Genomic DNA, 18,656 nt, shown 5'->3' with positions numbered 1-18,656 from the left:
TTCTTTCCACACTTGGTTTGGGATGCCAGTTCTGTCCCAGAACCAGAGGCTGCGAATGAAAAGACATTTCTAATTAGCCCCATGGAATTCGCACCGATAACTACATTAGCAGAATGAAATCCTCTTCGTGTTGCCAACATACAGATTTCTCAGAAGAACTGAAAATGATGTTTTACATACTCGCTTTCCGTTGGGCCTCCCTGGACTGATGGGGAAACTGGTCAGACGGGCGTTCACAGTCCGTGACTGCCTATGAGTGGTTTAAGGAAGGGGGTGTGTGGCATTGCTAAGGGAGATGGCAAACATGGGGAGAGAAGAGTTATTGCCAACTACTTTGTACAGCTGCTGGTTTTCATCCATGCTCGGAGCCACCGTCTCTGCTTTATCACGGTGACAAAGAGGAGCCTACAACCTTATTCTGGGTGAAAGTCATTTATCTGTCACTAAACAGACTCCCTGCACTCAGGACTTTTCCACTTGGAAATAAAAGCCTGCTACCCCAAGATGGGCCCGGTTACTCTGAGTCCGTACCTGCTCTGCCCTGCGTGGGAACACGGACCTTTTTTCTTGGTTTGCATCCCTGTCAAGAGGCCCATACCCTTCACATTTCTCTTAGGCACGGCCAGAAACTAAGATGAAAACAACAAATATTCTCTCTCCTCCTCCACATTTCTCTCCCCCTCCCCCAATATCTACTTCAATTTGAGACTGAAAAGGGATGTGTGACAGGGCAGCCAGCTGGCTTCCCGCCTGACAGTGATAACCTGTGCTAATATGTTGGCACCAAGACCTTCCCGACTTGAGAAATAAAAGGTGATCGCTTCGGCTCCGGTGAAAAGTTCAGGTTGGATAACTCTATCACCTGGGATGTATTACAGGGGAACCTCTTGTGCGTGCGGCGCCTACAGCTACCTTGACTGTGACAGAGCTCCAATCAGCACTTCAGGAGAGAGACCTGGGCCACAGCGCACTCACCTCGACTCAGCCCATCGGGTCCCCGGAGAATCCGGCACTCTTCTATCTGGCCAAATGGAGAAAACATCACCCTGATATCATTCTCATTACATTTCTTCGAAACCATTCCTATGAACAATTTTCTGTCTTCCACAGCTAGGAGATAAAAATAATGCATGAAGAAAGGCCATTGTCATCTTTTTTCTTGAAATCAATGCTTCATGACCACATCAAACCGGGTGAGACTGTGCCCGGGTCCCAAGGCTGACTCTTCAGATTGCCAGCTGCCCCCACACACGCCACCTCACCTCTGCTCCCCCCACCTGGTCCTGCCTGAACATGGCACCTTTTGTGAGCTTGCTCTTACTCATGAAAGGTCTTCATAGGGACACAAAACACCATGAGGACCTTCCCCCCTTTGGAAACTGACCCTAATGTGTGCACTAGAATGTTCAAGTTCTGTGTAATTGCTAAACACTACCATTCCATGGAGGTATTTTTGGATACGGATTTTCTTTCTTTCTTACTTTTTTTTTTTTTTTTGGTGTGTGTAGATGTTCTTTTAACTTGAGTGACAGGGAAAGAAAAAGGTCAGGAGAGGAAAAACAACAGGAGCAGATGTAGTAGAATAGGAAACAAAACTTTAAACAAAGCATTGGATGGAAGAAAACATCCTCCCTCCCCACACCCCCCGCCCGATTTCAAACAGCTCCGTCCCCAGGGATCCCGACTAGGGTAGGGGAGAGACCGCCATTCCTCTGCAAAGCCAGTAAATGACCTTTGGTGCTTGGCTTGGGCTGTGTAGCCCTAACTGGGGCAGCACATGTGGTCTGCATGTTCCAAAGAAGGAGGAAGGAGCTTCTAGCGAAGAGCACGGGGCTGTGGCTCCTTGAGAATCATGTCAGGACGGCCTGGTGCTGGGGGTGAAATGCATACCAAGGAAAGAAGGAGGAGGGAACCATTCTCTTCTACCCACTCAGAGGCAGGACTCTGGATGAACAGAAATGCATTTTGGGTGTCGGAACAACAATGTACAAATTCTAACCTTGGAATCTGATGGAAGTCAAGGGAAGGGAAGCTTTACTCAGATGACATGGGAGACTTTCCTCAAAATCTGCAAGCTGTGCTCAGGATGGCTGGCCTACACTTAGTGTTACAGGCGTAATTACAGCAGAGTTCAGGACAGTGTTGGCAGTCTCTTTTTATTTTTATTTTTTTTTTAAGAGAGAGCAAGGGAACCTCTCAGGGAGAAGTCTTGCTTATTTCGCATGTTTCATTTCAATCCATTTTTTCGAATTAAAAAGAAAGACAGCCGGCTGCCCCGGCTCCTTAGACCATCCTGGCTTATGGGAAGGACTATGCCATGCATCACCATGTAGAGACTTTTTTTTTTTTTTTAAATCTGCATTATAATCTTGTCATTGCTCTTTAATTGGCTTTTATTTCTGTTTTTCTTATTCTTTTCCTGGACAGCATCTCATTTTCGTTTACCCCACAAGAATGCATTCTAGACTTGTCGCATGGCCTCCGCCCTCTGGGAGCTGGGACAGAAGACCCATTTGTGAAGACCTCACAGTGACGCAGCAGGAAGGGGACAGGGCGTTTGCTCCCGTGAGGCGCTGTCCAGCAGAATGTGGCAGGAAGGGGACCGTTCTAGACATGTTCACTGCAGTAGCTGAAGCCATGCGTGGCTCCTGAGCACTTGAAAAGTGGCTACTGTGACTGAGACTGAATTTCTAATGTAATTTAATGTTCACTAATTTAAATTTAAACAGCCACACGCTTCCGCTATCTCAGACAGTGTAGTTCTGAGGGGCCTAAGTGAGACAGCTAAGCGCTCCTCGTCACGGAACCCCAGACTGAAGTGAGGAACTTGAGATGTTTGGCCTAATTCTAAAAGGGAACCCGAGGCCTGGCAGGGGGGAGCGACCTGCCTGGGGTCTTCAACAAATAGGTGGCCTCACCTGGAGCCTGACCTACTGCCAGCCCAGGGTTCCTTCCCACTGCTGTGTTTCCTGCAAGCCCGGAGAAGGCAGATGACGCTTACAGGAGAGCCTTGCTGGGACTAAGAGACGTAGGCCCTCGCTCCAGCAAATGTCATCCAGTAAACGAAGGATCAGACTCCAGTTTTTCCCCTTTCTCTCTTTCCTTTCTCTCTTTCTTAAATGCTGGAGAGAGGTAGCCCAGTCACATGCTGGGATTGACTGAGCACTTGGGGGTTGGAGGGTGCTGGAGCCCAGAAATCCTCCCACCAGTCTCTCTCCATACTTATGGCCGCTCTAAAGATAATGCAGAGAAACTCCAGGGCTCCAAGGAGTATAGCTTGAAACCACAACTCCACAGCACTTGACAATGATGAACTGTGCTTCACAGACTTTGAGAAAGGCTTGCTGGAAGACGTGACGGTTACGCTGGCCCTTAAGGAGCTTGGGCAGGGCCGGACAGACTGGTAGCGGGAGGGGGAACGTGTACTAAGTGGGCACGGTGCAGAGTCAGCAAAACGTAAGGACCATGTTTGGGGCAGATGGAGGACAGCAGCCTGACAACAGGCACCATGTTTTGCTTCATCTATAGAGAGGGGCTCAAGGTATCAGGAAGGTGACAGACAGTCCAGGGCCTCTGCTCATGTTGAGACTCATCAAGTTGACATGGGCCATGGGGGTCACTGGCTGATTTCTGGAGGGGGGGGGTCACTGACTGATTTCTGGAGGGGGGGGGTCACTGGCTGATTTCTGGAGGAAGGCCACTGAGGACCTGTTTTCCTGTATGTAGATAACATTTTAAATGTAGGTTCCTTTTTCTCCCTTCAGAGTAAGTGACTGCCACTGACCATCTCCTGGGAGCTAGGGAAAGCACAGGAAGTCAAGGGCAGTGTTAGCACAACGATGATCTAAGTGCTGGAAACATGAGGTACCCCGGTAAAGGGGCTTCCTTTCCGATGGGTGTTTGTGGTGGCAGGACGGATGACTCCAGACCCCTTCACATGTGAGAGGATGCAGCACTGTCTAGACCAGAAGGGGACAGGGGCGGGACTGACTGCTGTGGGCAGCAGGGCGGGAATGGCTCCCAGTTGCAGTTCCCACCCTCCTCCTTCCTCCTTCCTCCTTCCTCCTTCCTCCTTCCTGGGGCCCCCACCTGAGGAAGCCATGGCTGATATCTTCACGAGAGCAAAAATAAATTCCGATTCTATTTCTTCTGATCCTAAAGAATCGGATTTTGTTTCTTCGAGACAAAAGAACATGACACACTCCCAATCGGTCCTTGGTTTCACTGGTAAACCTATAACTATGGTATTTAGCTAAAACAATGTGTAGGTTTTGAGCGTTAGAGTGGTACGACACTGAACAAAACATGTAGTTCTTCAGTAAGCTGAAAAATGATTTTCTTACTAAGGTGAATCTTAAGAAAACGGAAACCATTTAGGACAGACTGACTTCTTCGTCATCCTGAAGGGTAAACTCAGACAGGCAGGGAGACAGACGGTAACTCTAACTTTTTTCAATAACAAGTATTAGCTAAGAAAAAATGGAACCTAGACCATCCATATACTATTCCAAATGCTAATTTCCTGTGTGTGTGTGCACGCACACGCATGTGCACGCGTTAAGGAAGCTGTTGGCAATCTTTTGCTCGTCAAGGGTGCTCTGTGGTTTTGACAGATGGGCCATGTTGGCTTTAATGGCAAAACGTGGACAACCACACATATCCAGCTTTCCTCTCCCTGAGTTTTCCTGATTTTCCAGTGAAAATGTATTCAACAATTTCTTCCTGGGATTCCCATGCGAAAGATCCCTAAACAGCTTTGTCAACATTTCAAATAACTATAATTGTCTTGAATTCACTTAACTTTTTCATGAATGTTTGATGAATGTCTTGGTGGGTTTTTCCTAAGTATTCATGGGCAATAAGTATCTCACTTATTTTTTTAATCCACAATGATGCTGATCGCTTAAATAAATCTACCATGTTCATAGTATTATGCTAAATGCTTTAGGGGAAATTTAAAAACAATGAAAAGATAAGGTCCTTGCCCTCGTGGGGAAAAGTCTATTTTCCTCCAGGATAAACAATGAATAAATGAGGGGAAATGCTTTTCTAAGTACTTTATAACGTGCTGTACAGGTGGGGTTACTATCACAGATAACAAGAGATCTGGGAGGCTCTCCGGACCAGGGCCATTTCAAGATCTCCTTCCGTGGTTCAAATAAGAAAGGGTTAACGTTAGAAGCAGGGACTTTTTTAAGTTCGGGGAATAGAAACTTCGTTTTCTTAAAGATTCCCTAATTGTAAGCCTGTGCTAACACCCTGGTATACAACCCGTCAAAGTCACACCTGGGTTTGGGGTGGCCTGAATTAATTAACAGGTTTTCAATGTGTTAGTGCTAACATATGGCATTTAATTAGTGCCTTCAAATAAGCTAGTCTCTCTACTTTGAATTTTAAAATTATTTCTTCGTCTTCCAGTAAATCACAACGGGACTGGATGGGTGTGATTCCTGTGTGTACGGCAGCCTTGCAGGTCTTCTCTCTTCCCCCAAATATTTAGTTATCTTGACTCCTACAAACTCTGAACTTGACACGTGGGCACTGGGGGTTTTGGAGGCCTTGAGAAAAGAGATGGGGCATGGACGGCATTTCTGGACTAGAGGTTTTAAGGATCTCAGACAAGTTGTGAGGTTGGAAGGTTAAAACAGGCTGGATTTATGCTCTGTCTACAGAGTCCAAAGCAGTCCTCTCAACCAGAAGCATGGCCTAAGTGAACTGACTGCAGTCACTGAGACCCCATGCTCAGAACCAAAGGCAACCTCAATGCTTGTCTTACCACTCAGGGCTAGACAAACTGCAGATCCAGCAACTGCATTTAATTCTCAGTCTTGCACAGCTGGTACCTTTTTCTGCATAGCGATGAAGGGTTAAAAGCTGGAAAATAGGCCCTTCAATGATACGGAGAATTAAAGAGAGTAACTAGGTTTGCACGAGTGTGTGCTGAAATCCACACCTCCTCCAGTGCCCTTCCCGCACCATCATTCAACTGTGTGCAACTGAAGAATAACAAAAAAGTTGGACTCTGTTGAAATCTGGGTATTGATTCAGTGTTCTTCTAAAAGGCCTCAGCATTTTACTGCTAATGCAGTGGGCTTAAAAAATTTTTTTTGGGGGGACACCTGGCACAGTAGAAGCATGAAGGCAGGTGTAACATGAGTGGGTTTGTATAAATGTGCTAAAGGCTGCAGCTTAAATCAGAGCCAACTCAAAGGGCAGGCTAGAGGAGGCCAGGGAGATTTCGGAAGCCCGCTCAGGGGAATGCTGACGCAGAGGGCAGATCCAACATTTCTGAGCTCACTAGTTCGTTAGGATCTCTAGATCGACAAAGGCTGAAAAGAGTGATTGTGTGTCTGGAATTCATGTGTCCATCACTAATTAATCTGTGACGAGCAGCCCTTTCTTGCTCAGCAAATACAAAGTTTTAGATATCGGAACATAGTGATAATGAAGGCAGTAACTGTCTCACTGTGATGAGCCCTTTGTGCTATTCATAAATGTCAGCAAACTCAATAAAAGTGCAATTAGGGCTCGTTATTCTTCTTTCACAACTACAGGAGCTATTTCGAGCATCTGAGCCAAAGAAATCTTTGTGCTCTTGGAGCTTTGGAAACTATGCTTACCTGTCAAAACTGCCATGTGAAATCAGAAAAGGCTTGCAGCTTTTATCACTTGCTTTCAAAAATTATACATTTCTCCTGATTCGTCCATCAGGTCCGAGGAGAACCTTGAACCTTGTTCATGTCTATGCACGATGAGGTCCCACTGGAGCCTCCATCAAGAAGCACACTTTGAAAGCGGCTTTCAGACAAGGAGGCTGGGTCAGGCTATGGAATGTGATCAAGGACGCAGCTAGCAAGTGCAGGGTCAGGGGTCAAGTCCAGTCTCTTCAAAATAGTTTTTAACTGGTACCCCACATTGCTCCCTGAAAAATGGCATTTTTAGGTATTCTCTCATCTTAGTAAACCAGTACTCGGTCCTGCTTGGCTTTCGGTATCATGCAAAACTGGCTGTGCTGACAGCAGGTTTATTCTGTTGCTGTGGTTCTAGACCCAATGCAAACGTCACCCTCGGTGTCTGGAGTTGACACGGGACAGCCAGGGCAATGGACCATTTGTGATAGCTGCCAGCAGCTGTCCTATGGAAGGGATTCTCTAAGCTAGGATTCATGAAATGCAAGTAGAAAATGCAAAAGAAGAAATCCCTTCATGGTTCAGCTATTTGGGTATTTCAGGTCCAACATTGCCAACTCAGTTGTCTAGTTCGTCACATCTTTGTCACTATGACCTAAGGTTCAGAAATAAGACCAAATTCTTTTCCACAGACTTTCATTCTGTGTCTCCTGCCCTGACACAGTTTAGAGAATTATGGAGTCAAAGGGCAGGGGGCATCCCGTCGTGGCCAGAAGCTCCAAGATGACCTCCAGTGACACAATTCATGCCACGAATACACAATTCCGCTCTCCCATGAGGACTAGAGCAGACTGCAGCCGTGAACTTCTGGAGCAAGAGGGTTCTAGGTGTGGGTGTACAGCCTTGGCCTGGGTGGACATGCTCAGGGCAGCACCTTATAAGGCCAGGGAAAAATCTGGATGATACCAATAATCAACATTGCATAGACATCTTCTATCATTTACAAAGCACTGTTACAAACATCTTGTAGGAGTCTTAAAAAAAAAAAAAAGGCAACCGATGTGAGGTAGTTACCGTTATTGTTTTATTAATGAGGACATTAAAAGTTCAGTCCTTAAATGGCCAGTAGACCCTATTAGATCAGTAGACTGAATGCAAGTTCCATGAGGTCAGGGCAGTGTCTTTGTAGTCTTTTTTTTTTAATTCATTTCTGCAGCTCCAGCTAGCTAGCAACATGCCTGGCACACAGTAAGTACTCACGGAGTAACTGTCGAATAAAGGAATGAAGTGATTTGACCCAGGTCCCCCAACAAAGCAGTGGCAGATTTCAGACCCTCCGACACCAAATGCTATGTCTGTGATAAAGCCGTGGAGGAAACAGGGGATGAACTCTCAGAAAAGTGTGCGGCCGATGAGAAGACGGGGGGCAGAGCACGGCAGTCTACATACACCCCAACACACAGATCAGGTGCCAGCAGCCCACGATGCCACGTGGGATTTTCTTCAAAACTTTCTAGTCTGCGAAGCAGCCAGAAAGCAGGATGCACTACAATTAGCAAACAATGCCTTGTGGAGAGATTTAGAGCCCACTCGTCATTTACATGTGCCGATATGCAGATCTCTGAGTGCATGGCTTCTGCCCTGATTACTAATTAATGAGGTGCAGAACTGCCTGTGGAAGGAAAGCGTGCTGATTATGTCAGTCTGGTGGGACGGTAAGCTCTGAGGTACAAGAAGGCAGACGAGTCCTTTAACATCCATTTCAGTAAATTCAAAGGACAACACAGGGACAGAAGGTGGGTATAAATGGAAGCAACAGCTTAACAGAGAGAAATGTGGCTGTCAACCCTCTGGTGTGTTGGCGCGTCAAATCTCAGTTATTTCACGGACCTCATCAAAAGCAGATTTTTGCACTGAGTGTGTGTTTATGTCATCAGCAGACTGAATTCTGAATGAATTTGGATGCAAATGCATTGGTACAATTTAGAGGAGAGCGCAGTAAGACAGCCTCCGAGCCAAGGAGGAGCAAACGGAAAGGAGGAAAGAGACAGGCCAGTTCTTGGCGGGAGACGCTTTCCCTGCTCAACCCTGTGCAGCGTAAGGTAGTTCGTCCCCATCAGAGGCCAGTGTTACCCTATGGGAGCAAATAAACAAGAGCCAAAGGCCATTGGGTCACCACACAGAGCAAGGCCCCAACCGAGGGACACGGAAAACCATTTCTGGGAACGACTTCACAGACCTTTACACCAGACATAAATGAGGCAGGAGAGTGAAGCTCACTTTTCTCCAGACGTGCCAACCACAGGGCACGTTTCCTGGAGCAGTTCCCTCTGTCTTTCTGAGAGAAAAAGCCACTGGGCTGGCGTCTCCCTCCCCCAGCTGACTTCTCAACTTAAAGAAACAGACATTAAATGAGACAGTCGGTCACCACCTACCGTTTGACTTTTCACTATCTGCAGGTTTCATCTGAATGGGATGATGCATCTAAAAATACAAAAGTGAGAAAGTAAAGGCAGATTGAACAACTGTATAAACAGTCTCAGCAATCCCACACTATTAAACTTGACCACTGACATTGCATAGGATGCATAAATAACAAGACCTCTCCCAGGTAAAAGCAAGCACAGTAAAATGCACCCTGTGCTTTACGTTTAGGAACAGAAAGAACCCGTTTACGTCACGGGGCACTGGGACAGTCTTTTAAAGCTTGGCCTCTGGAGTCAGACTTGAGTTTGAAACCTGGTTCTGCCACTCAATATGGTTTCTGCCTGTGCCTCAGAGGTAAATCTGGTGCTGCCATTCACTTGGACAAGTGTCTTAAGTTCTCCGAGCTTCAGTTTTCTCATCTGCCAAATGGAGAGAACACCTGTACAGTGGGGCTGTGGGAACTAAATGAGAAAATGTATGTCAAGTGTTTAATTAACAGGGCATAGGATGCACAGGATAAAATGAACTACGGTTACTTCGTGTTACTAGAAATTTGAAAGCAGACGGTCTTTGTTTTGCTCCTGGCCCTTCTGCCTGCTGCATGGGTTTTTCTTAGGTCTCGGTGTTGTGAGTAATTTGAAGGTCTAGTAGTCGAATGAATCAGGGGCCATCATATAACTTTTATTAAACACAAAGTGTGGGACAGGAATGCAGAGCCGCTGAAAGAATGGAAGGAAGGAAGGAAGGAAGGAAGGAGGGAAGGAGGGAAGGAGTGAAGGAGGGAGGGAGGGAGAAAGAGAGAAAAAGGGAGGGAGGGAGCAGAAAAGCGTGGGAGGGAGGGAAGGTGGGGGAAAGGGAGAGGGAGGCAGGCACAGGCCTTCCGATTCTGTTCATTCAGTGCACATGTAGGAGTACAAAGAACCTGACACAAAGTGTGGCCCAGATCCCGAGTCATGGCTGAGCTGCGCCTCTCCGGCCCTTTACTCAATGCCAATCACACCACTGTGCACGGTTTGCACAGTTTACTCCAAGCGCAGAATGCTGCCACCATTTCCAATTAAAATAAATTCCTCAAACTACTTTCAAAGGTCCTCTTGCTTCATATTTCATCCTACCCCAAGGAACATCAGAGCCACAGGGTAGACAGAATCACTGGCTGTGCAAATGCTTTTATTATAATGGGTCCCATTCTCTCTGAACCTTTAATTTCCCCAGTGGACTTCCATCACTTGTAAGCCACAGCTCTGGGTTTTATCTAATTTAAATGAAAGGGGAATGGCACTTGGCTCTGGCACTTAAATGATGGGAAATTATTATCAGGCAGTCAGGACCATGTGCAGCTAACGCCTGCCAGGGTCTTCAAAACACAAGAGGAAGAGAAAAGAGGCAGTACTGTCAGGGGAGGAGAGGCTAAATAATTCAGAGCTGCTTTGTTTATTCTACCAGGCAAGATGCTCTTCTGCATAGAACACAGACCCTGAGATGCAGGGTCTACTTGTATTCCCACTCCATTCATTAATCGGTTCCATTTGTAGAAGAGAGTCGAGAATGAGAATGGAATGTTTAGGGGTCAATAAGTAGACCAGACTTTTCCAAAAAGACTGGAATATACACCTAAAAAGCAGGCAAAAGTCAACTGTGGGAACTCCTGATTTGGGCTAAGGAATGTGGCCTCTTACAGGTAATAGACTGACCAAAAACAAAAGACAGGTTGGGAGAAGATGGACTGAGTCTTTCAGTAAGCTGTCTGCCTTTATTGCAGCCGGCCTTTATTCACTTGTTCAGCAACTGTGTGTGTGTGAGGTACCTGTGTCCCCCACTCGGCTGAGAAGTAGGGAACGAAGGCCAAGTTCAGACCCTCACTGACATGTAAACACCGCCACCCCCAGCAAATGGTAGGTGCTGTGGTCGATAGAAGAATGCGGTGCTGTGGGAGCCGGCACCACACTCTGCCTCACGAGGCGAGACAAGGCTTTTCAGCAAAGCTGGCATCTGGTTCCGTCCTACAGGCCAAGCTGGACTTGCCAGCAGAGGAGGGGGAAATGGCATTTGGAACCAATGGAACATCCCATGTAAAGACACGGTGGCGAGAGAACACAGCTTCTTGCAGCAAGTCGCCAAAATGTGTGTGGCGAGGGGTGCAGAAAGGGCTGCGAGGCAGTGGGCACGCAGGTCTCAGAGGATCCTGTGAACTAAGACACGGAAATTTTGTCTAAAAGCCCATGGTCAGGCATAGAGGAATTAAGTAGCCAAGGCAACAAGATCCAATTTGAATTCTAGAAAAGCCCTTTTTGGCTACAGTGGAGGATGGATTATAGAAGAGAAACACAGGAGACTGGGAGAATAACGAAAAGGCTACTGCGAACATCCACGTGAAAGTCTAAACCTCAGAGGCAACTGGCTGGCTGTGGGGAGGCGAGGGAGAGAGAACCCCAGGTAATACTGTGGATCATTGCCTGAACAGAAAAAATGTGCGAAAGTCGTTTTGGGGCGACCGATGCGGACAGGTTTGGACAGGCCGCATCTGATGTGACTGGATTAGAAAGAAGCTGTGACTGTGTGTCCCAAGCTGTCGTGATCACTCGGGGAGGTGGCAGTGCGGGCCACAGGCATGGATGAAGCTGTCCACAGAGGGACTGCAAAGTGGAGAGAGCCATGAGCCAGGGACAACCATGGAGGCTGAGAGGGACAGAGCAAAGGGCAGTGAGAGGAGCAGGAACCACTGGTCCCACAGCAGCCACGAGGGGAGATCTTTAGGGACAAGGTGGTGGTCAGAGCAAGTGCTGCTAGACGCTACGATGAAAATGCCCAAGAGTCCTTTGGGACTTGGCAATGAAAGATTCTTCAGGGAATTAATCAAAAGCAATTTTTGTGGAGTGGTGGGGTCCAGAAAGCTGGCTTGCAGGGATCGGGGGAGTAACAGGGAAGGTAACAGCAGATAAGATAAGTGCAAACTACTATTTCAAGAAGAGTAGTTACAAAGGGGGCCGTAACAGGGAGCTTGACAGAGGATGGGGTGGGGTCTTTCCTTTCCAGGTAGCAAAAACCTGTACAGTTTAATGTACTGAAAAGACTCAGATAAGATTCACAGGGTAAAGGTATAGGACAGAGGAGATAAGTGTACCTACATTATGTATGGGACACAAAAATGAAGTGACTAGGACTCTGGCCCTCAGGGAGCTGACGATCCATCATTGTGGTTCACATGCACATATATAAAGCAGAAAAATGGTGACCAACATCAGATAGATGGATACGAGCATTCAGATCTATCTGTGAAGTGCATGGAGGTCTGGAGGAGGAAATCTGGGAGCTGTAACTCTGCAGGGACAGAATCAGTCTAGTCTAAAGCTGTTAAGGGCCCTGGCAATCATTTAGTCCAATGCTCTCAATTGATAGGTCTTCAGGGACTAAGTGACTCCACTCAGGACACACAGCTAGTTAACGACAGAGCTGGGATCAGAAATCTAAGCTCCCTATGCTTAGCCAGTGCTGATTTTCCAGTCACACTGCTTGTCCACCAAATGCCCAAAGTGGAACGTGACGCCTGAGCCCACGATAGAGAAATGTGGATGCCAGACACTTGTTTGAAGACGCCTGCAGGATTCCTATAGTGAAAGCACTCTTCCCTCCTCTCAATTCCCCAAACACTCTGTCCACAGCTGGATGACCAGCATTACACCAAGACTCAACTCTTGGTTTTCTTGCAGCTCCTGAGAGAATCCGAGGACTATCCAGAAGGCTCAGGAACGTGATGTGGGAGTACAGCCACATGCTATGTAATGATGTTTCGGTCAACGACACACTGCATATACGAGGGTGGTCCCGTGGGATTATAACGGAGCCGAATAATTCTTATTGCCTAATGACCTTGTAGCCATGGTAACACCTTAGTCTAACACATCACTTACGTGTTTGTGGTGATGCTGGTGTAGATAAACCTGCCAGTCGTATAAAAGTGGAGCTCGTACAATTATGTACAGTACCTACTACTTGATAATGATAATAAACGACTATGTTACTGGTTTATGTATTTACTATACGATACTTTTTATCATTATTTTAGAGCATATGCTTTTTACTTATAATAAATTTGCTGTAAAACAGTATGCCACGTTACGCTGGCAGCAGCCTCATACATCTTGTGTTTAGTACATCTCTTGATTGAATCCTTTTCTCTTGTGCTTGATTGAATTTCGTGTTGTTTTCTAAGGTAACGTGTTGCACATGTAACCTTAGACTTGCAGCGTAGAAGCAATAGGCTGTGCCACAGAGCCTACGTGTGTGGTGGGCTGTACCGTCTAGATTTGTGTCACTGCACTCTATGATATTGCACAATGATGAAATCACCTAACGATGCATTTCTCAAAATGTATCCCCATTGCTAAATGACACATGACTGTAATAAAGCAGCTACCGAAGACCTGACCTTTGTTTTGGTCTTTCCTGGACCCAGAAGGACTGAAAGTCAACTTCGCAGAGATCTTGATTGTCAGACCCTGGTGGATTCCGAATGGGTGGTCACCCTACTCCAGGTTTGCACTGAGACAGTTTAGCTAACGAATGTAAAGCAATGTGACCTTCTTGGAGAGAGGTGTCCAATCAGTACTGAATTAAGAATGGCTCATTATCATGAACAGTTCATTTGAGTTACAAATTTCTGATCAGATACAGGATGTAAATGTCAAGGAAGACAAAAAATGGTTTGGAGACATTCTCATAACGTTGTTTTAGTTCCTGGGAATCTCAGGACTCCAAAGACTGCTGGAAGATTTGCTGAGTGGAGTAGGGGAGGAACAGACATTCTATTCCAGTTCCCGCTTACAATAAAGGGATTCTTTCCCTACAACAGGAAACGGTCTCAAAGATTTGACCCGGTGTGATGGTAGGATTACTCACTCATTCCCTTATTTCTGCTTTTACCAGACAGTCTGTTAGCTGCTGGGAATACACGGATGGAAGAGCTCTCATCCTGATGGAGCTTGAACGCAGGGGTTGAGCTCCATCAGCCACTTCCCATCAGGTGATGCTGTGTGCTGGGCAAAGACCTACAGCGCAGGAACCCCTGGGAGATATGCCCAACCGAGACCAAGGCAGGGCAAACTGGAGAAGGTATCTCGGCCAAAGGAACATTTGAGTTCAATCTTGAAGGTCTCTTAATGCTAATCGGGATATGAGTGAAGGACATTTCAGGGAAGGGAGAGCACATTGAAAGGCACAGAGTAAGAGAAAATCGGTCATGTTGGTACTAAACAATGATGATACTACATTCCAACCAATAGAGGAAGCATTAGAAGTTGCTAAAGGTCATTCGCCAAATACAAAACACCCGAAGCACAACAAGACTAAGAGTTGGGGATATATTCATGGAACGGAGAATTTCAAGTACGGAGACAACAATGCAAGAGGCCTAACCCTGAATGAAAACTGCCCTAGGAACCAGTATTGGCAGCCCATGGTCCCACCCTCCCCACATTCCTCAACAACTAAGGATGAAACCCATGGTGTCGGAATGGCTGCTTTCTGACACTACTGCTGTAGTGGCTTGGGACGTTGGAGGTGTCTGCTGCCAGAGCTGGATGGAGCCGGAGGTTGGAGCTCCGTGCTGTGTTTTGCACTTGGAGTTCCCAGCAGACAGCAGCAGACCAGAGTTTTAAGCAGTCACTCCTCCGATCTCCCAACCTGCCACTGGTTGTAAGGGAATCTCAGAGTCAGGGTTGAGGCGAGTTCCAACAGGGGCTCTCTCCTCCTTCTCTCTGTGGCAAATGAGCACCTGAACTTTAAGAATTTTTGTAAAGAAGTCTACGAGACATGCATGAATTAACACTGCGTCTCCATAGCCATACAGGGTTGGCTGTGCCTGAAAAAATCTTGTGTCCTTGGAGCACACTGAGACGACAGGAGGGCTTTGGCAGAATGCTTGTCCCAGGGAGAACCCAAGATCAATTGTTTTGGAAATAGATCCTGATTCACAGCAGCAAATTTGACTTAACATATTTCCTCATGTTTACATTTCTATGAGAAATCCTTCTAAATCCATTTTCTTGAAGATTTCTTTGAGTGCACGTGAATTTCCTTTTCATTTTATTGCTCAAGTTACACAGTAAGGTACTGGTTAACGTCTCGGTCTCTATGTAGTCCTGTTTCTTTAAAAACCAATGGAGTCTAATGAAAAGGGAAATTTTAAGAGCTCCCTCCCTCCTGGGTGGGAGGGGAATAGAGCCAAGCGTGATCCTCAGAAACCTCTCCTCTGACTTGGGTTGCATCTGTGTATTAAGTAGGGCGACCCACGCACAGCAAGGTGGAGCCTCTCAGAGGAGAGGGCTGGTACTGCAGCTCACGGAGGGGCCACTGCTGCGCCTGTCTGACTAGGCTTTCAGTGAGCTGGAGCTTCTCGAGGCTAAGGAGCGCATCTTGCCACCTCTTCTATGCCAAAGCCAACAGGGCCTCGATGACACGATGCAGGCTGCGCCCATCTGCTGCAGGCACAGCTGCCATGCCGGCTTCCACTCTGGCGAGGCGCCGTTAGTGTTAGAGAATGCCAGCCTTCCAGGGCAAAGCCTCACCCTTTATCCCGCCTCATAAGGAGTGAGTGTCATTTGGCGCTCCCTCCTCTTCTCCCCCCACATACACAGAAGGCCCCGGAACTGGAGTTTGCAACCCCTGGCCTTCAGAATGGCAGCTCTCAGATAGGACCTGACGCTTCTCACCCCTCCATGTGTTGACCTCTGATTCGCAGCCAAGAGCCCAGCTGTGGCTCATGAAAATGAAAATGAGGATATATCCGCACAGCAAAGCCATTACCCGAAGTCTGTGGGGGTGACTTCACGTATAGGGAGCTGTACATAACCCCGGCAACAGCTGTCACTACCTACATTACGAGTCCCATCATGTCACAGTGACAGAGCTGAGGCTGGCCTGCAGACCACCAGCATTTGCACTCTCTAGAGTTTCCGTTATATACAAAGTCCGGAGTGACTGCTGCAAACCTCTCTGCCTCAGTCTGGTGATGAGTAAGGGGGAGATTCTGAGTTTAAACAGCCAGTGTTAACACAGGCCAAGTCTGGAAGATGGAAGACCTGGGGGAAGGAAATGGGTTGAGAGGAAGGTGACGGAGCAGGTTTCTCACACATAGGAGAGCTCATGTTGAAACTTGTTTAACCCCAGATATCACCAATTGAGGAGTTAACCACCTTTAACACAAGATTCAATAAAACATGCCATTTTTTAACCTGAAATGGGCTTCACAGAGTCACTGCTATGCATCTCATTATTAAACCTATCCTGACCCCTTGAGAGAGCCGCCGTGATGGCACATATTATAAGCTAACTGCCCATAAAAAATTTAAAGGGAGAAAAAGAGGGAAAGGGAAGAGGTGAATTTCACAAAAGAGCTAAGTGCTAAATGAGAAAGTTAAGACTCCAGCCATAAAGACGAACTGGAATTTTTCTTTCACTCCACGACAACACAAATATGACTCATGCGGAATCCTTTGTATCTTGTTGTGGACTATGAACTACCCAAAGCTCCTGTACTTTCTGAATTTTTCTCAAAAAAGTTTTATAAATGGTAAGTTTCGTAAGAATTACCACGAACTGGAGGCACGTCATCCCCCAAATGACCGTGTGTATGTATTGTGAAGGGATCTTCTATTACCGAAAGGAGCCCCCAAAACTTTATAGGCTTCCGTATCTCTAGGTATGTAATGGTGCCATTTCAGTCACTGTTATATTACTCTCCCCAAGAAAGATTGGGATGAAACAAAAGTAGCATTCGTGATATTGACTTATAAGTGTTGAATAAGAACTTTTGAATTTCTCTGATTTTTTTAATGGTAGCAAGACGGTAAACTTGCTAAGACATCTTGAGTAGAATGACACCTCTGCAAGAATACAGACAACAAAAAAAATGTGTTTGATCAATCAAAGCCGGCTTTTATCATTGGGACAAAGCCAGATTTGGAGCGCATAACTATACCTAGGAAGTGGAGAATTTAGGCAATTTTTGTGAAAACTGAGGTAAATCTCCCTTTCACTCTCAATTTTCCTGTGCCCACCACTGTTGTAGGCTCCTCAGGTGTGTTAACTAATTTAATTCTCACAGCAACCCTGAGATGGGTATGTGTGAGATGCCGAGGAAGAGGGAGGGAGGGAGAGCTTGCTCTCTAAAACATTTTAGGCCTACGTTGATGAGAAGCAGATTGATGATGAGCAAGATCAGCTATCCATCATTATGTGAGAGGAAAATAACAGTTTTGAATCACTGACATGAATAGAGTCTACATTTTGTGGTTTCTTCACAAGCTGATAGTGCAACAAGCACACTGGAATCCAGGGAATTAGTCAGTGTGGACCACTCACTGTTGGCTAAGGCAGTACTTACACCAGGAGGCCCTGGCATTTTGGTTTTATGTTAAGTGACTGGATTGTACAAAGCGTGTGTATGTGAATACTGCTTTGGCGGTTCCGAGGAAACTGAGAGCGCTTCACTGTTCTCTGAAGTTCACTGGTGGAAGCTGGCTGTAGGGGACCCATCTGTTTTGGGTCATGGTGCTGTTAACTGCTCATTTGCATGTGTTAACATGGCAGGTGCATGAAAAGCTTTCAACCAATATATGCTGACATACATTTTTATAAAAGTGACCTAAAAGGGGGATTTGAGCGTGAATGACAACAAAGAAGTATACGTTATCTTTTCTTGTTGCAAATAGCAACCTGGGGCAAAAACCATAGTGGAAATGAATGACTATTTCTTCCTCACAGCCCTTGACACATGGGAGGAACTTAAAGCATGGACTGCGTAATAGGGGTCAAAAAAATGATCATTATCAGTGTTATTTTACATAACATCAGAGTTTCCCTGAGGGACATAGGAAAAGGTCCCATTCAAAAGCTAATAGAACATACTGGAAAGAATGGCCTTTCTTGGTCATCTGAGAAGTAAACTGCTAATATTTCTCAACTCCCAGCTTTTTTCATACTCATATATACTAATAATCCAGTGCTGAAGAAAAACCTCTAGAACCCCAATTATATTATCTGCTTTTGGCTTATCAGGCTTCAAGGCAGAATTTTTCTTAGCTGGAATGACACTACCCATTCACATTTCTGTTACAATCATGGGGTATACTAGAGGGGGAAATACAAGCAGTGAAACCATTTAGTGTTGGCAAAAAATAAATAAAATAAAATATTGCTGGAAAATTAGATTACTCTGGGTGGGTGTGAGTCTATGAGGGAATTTGGAGTCTATTATGGTGATTAAGTCATCATTTCTGACAGATTACTCTAATCAGCTGTCAAAGAACATTCCATAACCCCATCTGTAACTTGGCGTCCTAGTTACTCAGCCTGTGTTACCTTCTGTATGTAAAACACATACAAATAAGAGGGGTAGATACAGCCCGACATTTATTACACACATTAGCTATGATTAGGTCCTGTGTTTTCACACTAAATAATAACACAAGCTTCCATTTTGTTTCATTTATTCTCAAAATGAGAAGAAAAATGAATAGGCTCAACCTAGAAGGCATGGAACGTGAATGAAAAATAATTGTTATAACGAAGTACGAACATAATGCTTTTAGAAGCACTGTT

General features: G+C 45.9%; 1 protein-coding gene across 10 annotated transcripts in view; it reads right to left on the bottom strand.

The window, feature by feature from the left end:
- Positions 1–18,656, bottom strand: part of CELF2 (CUGBP Elav-like family member 2) — a 486,548-nt gene that overhangs the window by 67,090 nt on the left and 400,802 nt on the right. For 9 of the 10 annotated variants that reach the window (XM_033100763.1, XM_033100761.1, XM_033100765.1 and 6 more), the window contains 2 exons: positions 9,065–9,113; positions 976–1,110 (listed from right to left, as the gene is read on the bottom strand). In XM_033100763.1, the coding sequence (XP_032956654.1) occupies positions 976–1,110; positions 9,065–9,113 (184 nt within the window). Of the gene's footprint in view, positions 1–975; positions 1,111–9,064; positions 9,114–18,656 lie in introns of those variants that run through there. The other variant, XM_033100770.1, reaches the window with a different exon arrangement.

The sequence above is a fragment of the Rhinolophus ferrumequinum genome (genome assembly GCF_004115265.2).
Source record: "Rhinolophus ferrumequinum isolate MPI-CBG mRhiFer1 chromosome 5 unlocalized genomic scaffold, mRhiFer1_v1.p scaffold_110_arrow_ctg1, whole genome shotgun sequence".
In the NCBI taxonomy this organism is placed as follows: Eukaryota; Metazoa; Chordata; class Mammalia; order Chiroptera; family Rhinolophidae; genus Rhinolophus; species Rhinolophus ferrumequinum.
This window is presented reverse-complemented; position numbering and strand designations above follow the sequence as displayed.